This window comes from Panthera pardus, unplaced genomic scaffold (genome assembly GCF_024362965.1).
Source record: "Panthera pardus isolate Hobbes unplaced genomic scaffold, ASM2436296v1 HiC_scaffold_18, whole genome shotgun sequence".
In the NCBI taxonomy this organism is placed as follows: Eukaryota; Metazoa; Chordata; class Mammalia; order Carnivora; family Felidae; genus Panthera; species Panthera pardus.
In genome coordinates, this window is record NW_026526743.1 from 33,717,268 (window position 1) to 33,728,127 (window position 10,860).

Sequence of the window (10,860 nt, forward strand, 5' to 3'; positions counted from 1 at the left end):
TTCTCGCTTCTGTTTTCCTTTGCGTGCCCAGGAGGGCTGGGGTAACGGATTGGACTGGAAGTGCAGAAACCTGGGTTCTGTCCACAAATGTTAGTCCCTAATAAACTGAGTGCCTTAAGGCAAGTCAGGTTACATCACCGAGCTTAACTTTCTGTAAAATGGAAGAGCCAGAGGATATAAAGGCATGAGGACTCATCGGGTCCGTCTGTTATCATGTCAAGCGTTGATGGCACAGAAACTTCTCAATCCAGAATTTATTTCTTTAATTATAAGTAATCTCTAAGCCCAAGATGGGGCTCAAACCTCCTACCTGAGATCAAGAGTCACATGCTCTAGGGACTGAGCCAGCCAGGTGCCCTGTCAATCCAGAATTTCTCATGCTCCATGGTTTCTCTGCCCAACCTCAGATCCTCACCAGATTTTAGGCTTGAAAAGTGACTAAAGGGAATTGGAAAACAACTTCTCACCTGTTTGAATCCTACATGGGGTTCTCAAACCCCTGTGGTGAAGGAGTAGTTTTTACTTTCTATGCATCACAGACTAAACCTTGGTAAAAATATATTAATTTTACAAAAAGGCCATAAAAGAACAATATGATGCTCATGTATTTAGGTTGGACACACATAGTTTCAATAAATACATGAAGAACAAAATTAGAGATTTTAAAACACTGCGCATATGTATGTTCACTGAAGGTGTTCACTGAGCACTAGAAACAATTCACAAATTCCCCAGTGCTGTGGACCACACACACCTGAGTAGCTATGTCCTGGATGTCCTTCCCCACAGAGAACTTGGCTTGCTCCCTGCCACTGTGCCACTGACAGGACACCCAGTACCCCTGAGAGCTCCCTGTTGTGACTTGGCTCTGAGTCTTTGGAAGTTCCTCCCCAGGTCAGGCTGGGATCCGCCCCTACAAAATCTGCCCTTGGCAACTTGAAACCAACAAAGTCACTAGGGAATTGGAGACAATTGCCCAGCCATTTCCCCACAAGAGGGAGGCCATCCAAGAACTGGTTCCAGATGGAGTACTTCATGTCTGTCTGTGCAGGGTGATGGCCAGTCCTGCCGTTTGGAAGACTTTGTGTTGTTTATTAGGCAGGAGAGAGGCCTTGAGTGACTTGTAATTAGTGCCAACGGTTAGTCCCCCGGGGCTCTTTGTGGAGGGAGTTGCTACTTGATGTTCAATCAAAGAGAAAGTGAGTCATGTGGCCCTGAATCAGGACCATGCTTGCCTGTGGGTGCCTGGTGTGAAAAGGGGATTTATGAAGCCAGCCCGTGCCCAGAGCATGGGCTTTGCTGTCAGGCAGTCTGGGTTCACAGCCTCCTTTGTCACAGGTGGAATGACCTGGGCAAGCTGCTCAACCTTACTGAGCCTCGATTTCCCCATGGAAAGGAGATTCGGTCTCTATGCGGGATTGAATGATAGGCTCCCGGCTCCCGGCTAGGGCTTAATAAACAGTGGTCATTACGTCCACACAGACATTCATGGAGAGGGAATCCTATTGAGTCTCAATAAGCTCTTAGGGAAAGGGTCCAAGAGTTTGGAAGCATTACTCTAGGCTGGAGGTTAAGGGTGGGATTGGAAATTTGCTGACCTGGTGCTGGAAGGAGGGTGGATGACCAGCCTAATGCTCCCAGGGACAAGATGCCGCCACGGCATTTGGACAGACACAAAAGTCTTCACCATCCTTCATGCCATTTGGTCTGCAGGAGTCAATGAGAGAGTGAACATGCAGGGGCTGAAGTAATCATGCCGTCTTCAGAGAGATTGAGCCAACTGTCTAAGGTCACGCAGCTCCTAGTCAGGGGTCTGAACAAATACAGCTGGCCTCAGGCCCTGTCCACAGCTGACTGATCATGATGGCACCGGGTGCTAAATATTGCCTCTCACGATTCAAAGGTGGAAGGGCCTCTGGAGATGGACCAATGGTGCCCCAGCTTGGGAGATGGGACACTGAAGCCCAGAGAGGTCAGAGAGCTAATGTAGAGGATGTGACTGTCAATTCAGTGCTCTCCCCACTGCTGCTCTGTGCCAGGTGTTCAGCGTCCTTACTTTTCATGTGAAGTCATGGTGCGGGGAGGAGGGTGAGGGCATGATGCAAAGCCCATGTGAGTGCAAATCCTACCCATGTCACTTACAGCTACGTGACGTAAACCTCTCTGGCTTAGTACTTCCACTGTAAAAGGGGCAAAGAAAGGCATCTGGCTCAAAGGATTGAATGAGTTAATACGTGTAAAGAACTTAGAACAGTGTCTAGCACATCATAAGTGATCTATTAATATTAGCTATTACTTTACTTTTATTATACATAGCATAAGGCACATTTGTTACCTCCTGACAAATCAGCCAGGCCTGGGATGCTATTACTTTATTATTATCATGCATAACACAAGGAGTATTTATTTACCTCAAATCAGCCTGGCCTGGGGTGCCAGGTTATGTGTCCTGTGTGGTCTTTATCAATTGCAGGAGAATGTGGCCCTTGGGCAGAGAACATCATTCAGAACATCACAAAACTGTGATTGGAATTACAGGTATAAAGCCACGAGGAAGATGCTCTGTGCCTTAGATCAGACACCAGAAGACACCTGCCATCTTTTTAACATTGTACTTTAAAATGATTCATATTTTCTTTAATTTAAATGAAAGACAAACTGTTTATGATTACTAAAAATGGGAATCAATCTTATCCTAGACATAGAAGATAGCCAGAAAAGTATATATAGTGTATGAAAATATACTATATAAATATATATGTATTTCATTTATGTCACTTATGGATCACTTCATTTGCTACCCATAGTTTGAGGTGGCAGCTTGCTCTTATTGAAAAGGTCTCAAGCAGTAGAGAAACATAACATACCTAGGTCAAAGTCAGGCTTATCTTTCCCCAGGGAAGCTGACTGGATTCAGATCAGTGTCCACTTCTAGCTGTGTGACTTTGGCCAAGTAATTTAGACTCTGTGCTGTAGTTATCCGTTAACAAAAAGGGCTCAAAAGTAATAGTAATTCCCTATTGGGGTCTTTGTGAGGGTACAAATTTCAAAAGTGATTATAAAATGGCCTGGCACATAATAAATGCTATGTAATTCTTGAGATGCTTAAAGAGTAATAACTACTTTTCTTTGTTATTTTAAAGCCAGGTCTCCCTATTACCTAAAAGAAAGCCTCCTTTGTGGGCATCTTACGCATTGGGCAAGAGTGGGGCCAAGTCTGGAGTGCGGTGCACCTGAAGGCTGTCGGGCGCACTAGATTTAACCCAAAAAAGGACCTGGAGAAATGTGCCCATATATCTTTTCCCTCCTGGAAACGGACAGAGGCAGTGGTCTGTGTCCCCCAAACGGTGTACAGGATAAAAGGGTCCGAAAGCCCGACGTGGGGCCGGAGAAGAGACTTGCCAGGGAGGCAAAGGTCACGTCCACCCCCCATCCTCTGCACACAACTCTCTCAGGTGGCTCTGCACACCCACCCTCTGCCCCTTGCCCCCGCCAAGCCTGGGTCTGGAAGGAGAGGCCGGGGTTGCACACGGGCTCCCGGAAAGAGCGACCCCGGGGACACCTGCAGGGGGCCGGGGGTGGGGAAGGCGGCGAGGACCCAAGCAGAGAGTGCCCGGAACCGACGGGAACGGGGGCGGCGGCCAACCGCGGGGAGACAGAGAGGGGGCGGGCAGGGCGGCTGGGACACCGCGTGCCGACCCCTCCGCGAGGTGCGCACGGAGCCCGCCACCCTCCTGGACCCGTGCGCCCGGCCCCGCGGGGTGCACACAGCACAGCCAAGGACACGCCGGGCCGCGCGCTCTCCGCGGGGCGGGTGCAAGGGCCGGGGCGGGGCCTTTGCGCCCGGACCGCCCGCTCCCGCTATAAAGCCGGCCCGCCAGCGCCCAGGCTCCACCACGCCTCCAGCCATCAGCGGTGTGCCTCTTGTGTCCCCTGCTTTGGACTTCTGTCGTCACCTCGACTCCAGATGGACCCCAACTGCTCCTGCTCCGCCGGTAAGGGCCCCCGGCTCTGAGTCTTAGGGTGCAGTTTCCCAGGCCCGGACCGACTGTTCTTGGGGTTAGAAGAGTGACTGTTTTGGACTTGAGCTGAATCCCGTCGTGGGCACGTGCTGTGCTTTCTCCCCCGCCAAGCCCCTGAGAGCATTTCCGTTCTCTCTCTGCCCCCTGTGTTAGAGGGGAGGGTACTGCGGTCACGTCGAAGCCTCCTGTTGGTCGAGGGCTGCTGACCTGGGACACAGTGCTCTGTTCAGGCCTTGGAGCCACCAGGACTTGATGGGAGGCGGGGCATTGCCTCCTCGGGGTTCAAGACCACAGGCTCTGGTTCTACTCTTAGCCCTTTGGAAGGCCCGAGACCTTCCGTGTGGAGTAAAAGCCGGAGGGGACCTACCTTTCCTAGCACCCCAGAGAGAGAGAGTGGGGCTGCCCTTACCCGCCCTGCGTGAGGAGCGAGCTCCTGGTGCTGGGCACCGACCCGGAGGCCGCAGGGGGCGTGTGTTGCCCACCCACTGTGGCTCCTACACCGCACTTGTGCTCACGGCGTCTCTTTCTCTCCCTGGCAGGTGGCTCCTGCACGTGCGCCGGCTCCTGCACATGCAAAGAGTGCAGATGCACCTCCTGCAAGAAGAGTGAGTGTGGGGTGTTCTCCCAGGGGGGCTGGGCTGGGTCAGATGACCCAGCTTCTCGACATCCCCTTCCCTCAGCCCCTGACTCAGAATTGGCACTGAAAGTTCCTGCAGATAAGATGGTGGAGTCCCCACCTCATCCTAGAGCAGGGTAACCGAGGCCCCTGCAGAGAGGTCAGCAAATCGTGTCAAGGATGCAGCCAGCACCAGAACCTAGGTCTCCTGCCTTCTGAACCCTCCAGTGTCCTGACCCTTGATGTTCATGAATTTGATGACCACGTGTGGTGTCTCTGACCTGGTGCAGCCCTTTCCTCTGCAGACAGCCCAGAGCTTCCCTGGCCCTCCTGGGCGCTGGTGGGCAGGGGGTGCCCCCTCTCTGACCTTGAGGACTTCCCTCGCGTCACTGTGTGGTTCAGGGGGGCAAAGGACTAGCCTCCATTGTCCCTGGAGGCCCTGTCTCTGTGTCTGCAGGCGTTCTGCCCTGTCCTGGAATCAGATGGGGGCAAGGCAGCCTCTTGCTAGGGGGTAGGACGCAGTTGTCTAGGGACAGAGCAGGCCATCCTCAACCCAGGGCCCTGCAGGGCTGGGGGCAGAGCTGTGCCGGGCCCGCTGTGGGAAGGGAGGTTCCTGGTGACCCACTTGGGCTCTGACCCACTCGGGCCTTTCTCCCCCAGGCTGCTGCTCCTGCTGCCCCGTGGGCTGTGCCAAGTGTGCCCAGGGCTGCATCTGCAAAGGGGCATCGGACAAGTGCAGCTGCTGTGCCTGATGTGGGGGAGCACCTGTTCCAGATGTAAATAGAGCAACATGTACAAACCTGCAGTTTTTTTTTTTTACTTTTTCATATTACCATGACCTGTTTGCTACATTCCTGTTTCCATAAAATACATGACTTATAACAAAACTTGAATAAAATAAAAGTTGAATTTATGCTGGCTTTCTTTTCATGCTTTGGATATAAGGCACCTCATATTCCCCATGGCTGGAGTGGAAGATTGGACCGTAAGTGCAGAGACCTGGGTGCTGGACCCCCAAGTATTAGCCCCTAACACACTGTGCCTTATGGGAGTCAGGTTACCTCTGAATCAGTTTCTTGGATGAAAATGAAAGTATCTAGATGCCCTAACTGTATGGGGCAAATACAGTTCCCCTCAATTCTCATGGGAAGTGTTTGTGGTCTACAACTTCTCAATATCTAATTAGGATTCCCTGCTGAGCTTTGATCCTCAGCAATGTTAGGCTTCAGAAGTACTCAGGAGGGTCGCCTGGCTGGCTTAGGTGGTAGAGTGTGCAACTCTTGTTTTCTTTTGTTTTTTATTTTTTAAATTTTCATCCAAATTAGTTAGCATATAGTGCAACAATGATTTCAGGAGTAGATTCCTTAGTTCCTCTTACCCATTTAGCCCATCCTCCCTCCCACAACCCCTCCAGTAACCCTCAGTTTGTTCTCCATATTTATGAATCTCTTCTGTTTTGTCTCCCTCCCTGTTTTTATATTATTTTTGTTTCCCTTCCCTTATGTTCATCTGTTTTGTCTCTTAAAGCCCTCACATGAGTGAAGTCCTATGATTTTTGTCTTTCTCTGACTAATTTCACTCAGCATAATACCCTCCAGTTCCATCCACGTAGCTGCAAATGGCAAGATTTCATTCTTTTTGATCGCGAAGTAATACTCCATTGTGTATATATACCACATCTTTATCCATTCATCCACTGTGGACATTTGGGCTCTTTCTATACTTTGGCTATTGTTGACAGTGCCGCTATAAACATTGGGGTGCATGTGTCCCTTTGAAACAGCACAGCTGTACCCCATGGATAAATGCCTAGTAGTGCAATTGCTGGGTTGTAGGGTAGTTCTATTTTTAGTTTTTTTGAGGAAACTCCATACTGTTTTCCAGAGTGGCTGCACCAGCTTGCATTCCCAGGAGTGTGCAACTCTTGATCTCGGGGTTTGGAGTTGTAGGTTCAAGGCCCACATTGGGTGTAGAGATTACTTAACTAAAATCTTTAAAAAAAAAAAAGTACTCTGGGGATGGAATCTACCTCCCCACTTGTTTGACTTTTCTTTACAGGGCTTGCTTCTGACACACTTGAAGGACCAATTTTTAGTTTTTAGTTTTGAGAGGAGAGAGAGAGAGAGAGAGAATGAGCCAGGAGGGGCAGAGAGAGGGAGAGGGAGAATCCCAAGCAGGCTCCATACTGAGAGCGAGGTGCCCAATGTGGGGCTCAAACCCACAAACCCTGAGATCATGAACCTGAGCTGAAATCAAGAGTCGGATGCCTAACCGTCTGAGCCATCTAGGCACCTCCCAATTTTTACTTTCTGACACAGATTTAATTTTTGGCAAAATAAATTACTAAGAAAAAACTTTAAAAGGCACAATTTACAAAACCCACGTTTTAATTCAACAAATTTCCCTCTTGTTTTGAGGAACAAAATAACAAAACTTTTAAAAACTGCAAACGACACATGTATTCATCAAAGGTGTGCACTGAGCACTAGAAACAATTCACAAGGTGTGTGGACCACATACACCTTGAGTAGCACCGTCTCCAACACCCGCACAGGGAATCCATCAGTGTTGGCTTGTCTAGTGCCACTGACAGGACACCCAGTACCCCTGAGAGCTCCCTGTTGTGACTTGGCTCTGAGTCTTTGGAAGTTCCTCCCCAGGTCAGGCTGGGATCCGCCCCTACAAAATCTGCCCTTGGCAACTTGAAACCAACAAAGTCACTAGGGAATTGGAGACAATTGCCCAGCCATTTCCCCACAAGAGGGAGGCCATCCAAGAACTGGTTCCAGATGGAGTACTTCATGTCTGTCTGTGCAGGGTGATGGCCAGTCCTGCTGTTTGGAAGACTTTGCGGTGTTTATTAGGCAGGAGAGAGGCCTTGAGTGACTTGTAATTAGTGCCAACGGTTAGTCCCCCGGGGCTCTTTGTGGAGGGAGTTGCTACTTGATGTTCAATCAAAGAGAAAGTGAGTCATGTGGCCCTGAATCAGGACCATGCTTGCCTGTGGGTGCCTGGTGTGAAAAGGGGATTTATGAAGCCAGCCCGTGCCCAGAGAATGGGCTTTGCTGTCAGGCAGTCTGGTTCACAGCTTACCTTGCCATTTCTTGGCCATGTGACCTGGGCAAGTTGTTGACACTTACGAAGCCTTCATTTCTTCATTCGTATAAAGGAGATGACATTTCAATGTAAGAAATTAAGTGAGATAGTGTCCTGGCTCCTGGCTAGGGCTTAACAAACAGTGGGTATTATGGTCACTACAATATTCACACTGACATTTGTGGAGAGAGAATACTTCTAGCTCCCAACATGCTCCAGAGAAAGACTCTTTGGTTTGGAAGCATTACTCTGGAGGCTAGAGATGCGATTAGAAATTTGCTGACCTGGGGCCCAGGGGAGTGTGGATGTCCAGCAATAAGCCCCTAGGGACAGGATGGTGCCACCGCATTTGGACAGACACAAGAATCTTTCCCATCCTTTACGTAATTTGATCTGTACAGGAAAGAGTTAAAAGCGAACATGCAGGGACTGAAGTGATTGTGCCAACACCAGAGAGATTAAGCAACCAGCCCCAGGTCACACAGCTCCTAGTCAGAGTTATTAATTTATATACTACAGCTGACCTCACCCTCTGGCCACCACTGGCTGATCATGATGTCACTGGATGCTAAATCCTGCCTCTTATCATTCAGAGCTGGAAGGGTCCTTTGAGATAGTCTAGTTGTGCCCTATCTGGAGAGATGGGAAACCGAAGCCCAGAGAGGTCACAGAGCTCTGCAGAGGATCTGACTGCCCTCTCAGTGCTCCTCCCACTGCTGCTCTGTGCCTCTCAGTCCTCACCTTTCATGCGAAGTCATGGTGCAGGGTGGAGGGTGAGGGCATGATGCTACAGTCAGCCTGCATGAGTGCAACGCCCCCTCGTGTCACTTACAGATGCGTGAGGTAAACCTCTCTGTGGCTCAGTCTCCTGCACTATAAAAGGGGAAAAATAGTAGGGCAGCGGCTCTTAGAATGAGATTATTTAATACATGTAAAGAAATGAGAATGATGCCTGGACACAGTGAGTAATCCATAATGTTAGCTATTATTTTATTAATAGCATTCATAGCATAGGAGACATTTCTCTACCTCCAGAAAAATAAGCCCAGCCTGGTGGGCTTAGCTGCGTGTCCTGTGTTGTCTCCAGCTACCCAATGAGCATGTGACCAATTGCCCAGAGAGAGTTATCCTCTCTTCTCACACGAGAAGGGTCGGCCCTAGGGATATAAAGCCATGAGCAAGACAGTCCAAGTCCTCATAATAGATACAGATGGATGCCTGCCATCTCTGCTGTCCTCTGCAACCGTATCTTACTTAACATTTTCTTTTGAATGATTCATATTTTTTGCAATACATTTATATGAAAAGCAAAGTCTTTTACCACTACTGAAAATGAGAATGAGTTTACTTCCAGACATAGAAGTGTGCTATAAAATCATGTATCATATATATATATGTATATATATACATAGATATGTGATTACATATACATATATATCATATATTACATATATATATATATATATATATATATATATATATATTCCTTTTGTTTCACTTTGTCACTCCCAAGATTGAGCTTGACACAGTAGAGTGGAGCTAAACACATATCTCCGGGCCGAAGGGAGGCTTTATCATTTACTTTCTTTCCCTCCAGCAGTGGCTGGAACCATATCCAGGGTACCACCTCCCAGCACCATGACCCTGGGTTAGCTACCTTAAACTCCATGTGCTGTGTGCACTTTTGCCTTTGGGAAACCGGCTCGTAACTAATGTCCCCTTTGTGATTGCTATTGGGGGGCACCTGGGTAGCTCAGCTGGTTAAGGGACTGACTCTTGGTTTCTGTTCAGGTCACAATCTCTCTGTGAGTTCGAGCCCCACATCAGTCTCCGTGCTGACAGTAGATTGGGATTCTCTCTCTAACCTTCCCTCTGCCCTTCCTGTGCTTGCGTGTGCTCTCTCAAAATAAAGAAATAAACTTAAAAAAAAATTAAAAACATAAAGGATCACTGGTAGGGTTCAAATAGCCAAGATGAGACACAAGGATGGGAACAGACTAAATGCTATGCAGTTGCCAGGAACACAAAGAGGGACAGAACCACTCGTCTTACTTTGTTATTTGATGCCGGGTTCACCTATCACATACAAAGATCCCTTCCCATGCTTTGGGCACCTCCATCATGAGTAGGGTGAATTGGCAGGGCTGAGGAAAGCCCCTAGAAAGTTTAGGCAAAGGAGCACCCGGACAAACGGGCCCACACATCCCTTCCGCGGTAGAGGATAGAAAGAACGAAGGGAGCCACAGGCCTGTGCTCACGGCATTGCTGCGTACAAGACAAACACGCCCTAAGGCCCACAATAGGGGACCTAGACAGGCAATGGCTGGCAGGGAAGGGAGGAGGAAGTCACTAACACTAGGTAATTCTTGGAATGCTGAAAGGGAAATGACCACTTTTCTTATTTTGTTATTTAAAGTCAGGTCTCCCTATCACCTAAAAGAATCCCTCCGTTGTGGGCATCTTACCCACTGGGCACCGCCTGGAGTGGGGTGCATCCGCAGGTTGTGGCAAGCCCTGCTTTTAACCCAAAGAAGGGCCCAGACAATCGCGCCCATATATCCTTTCGCGCCTGGAGAACGGACAGAGGCAGTGGTCTGTGCCTGCCAAACGGCGTACCGCATGAAAGGGTCCGAAAGCCCGACGTGGGGCCGGGGAAGAGACTTGCCAGGGAGGCAAAGGTCACGTCCACCCCCCATCCTCTGCACACAACTCTCTCAGGTGGCTCTGCACACCCACCCTCTGCCCCTTGCCCCCGCCAAGCCTGGGTCTGGAAGGAGAAGCCGGGGTTGCACACGGGCTCCCGGAAAGAGCGACCCCGGGGACACCTGCAGCGGGCCGGGGGTGGGGAAGGCGGCGAGGACCCAGGCAGAGAGTTCCCGGAACCGACGGGAACGGGGGCGGCGGCCAACCGCGGGGAGACCGAGAGGGGGCGGGCAGGGCGGCTGGGACACCGCGTGCCGACCCCTCCGCGAGGTGCGCACGGAGCCCGCCACCCTCCTGGACCCGTGCGCCCGGCCCCGCGGGGTGCACACAGCACAGCCAAGGACACGCCGGGCCGCGCGCTCTCCGCGGGGCGGGTGCAAGGGCCGGGGCGGGGCCTTTGCGCCCGGACCGCCCGCTCCCGCT

General features: G+C 50.2%; 1 protein-coding gene across 1 annotated transcript; it reads left to right on the top strand.

The window, feature by feature from the left end:
• The first annotated feature begins 3,882 nt into the window (after window positions 1–3,882).
• On the top strand, window positions 3,883–5,551 carry LOC109270888 (metallothionein-2). Its single transcript, XM_019455891.2, has 3 exons — window positions 3,883–3,995; window positions 4,562–4,627; window positions 5,299–5,551. The coding sequence occupies exons 1-3, from the start codon at window positions 3,968–3,970 to the stop codon at window positions 5,388–5,390; spliced, it is 186 nt and encodes a 61-aa protein (XP_019311436.1). The 5' UTR covers window positions 3,883–3,967; the 3' UTR covers window positions 5,391–5,551.
• Window positions 5,552–10,860: the final 5,309 nt, after the last annotated feature.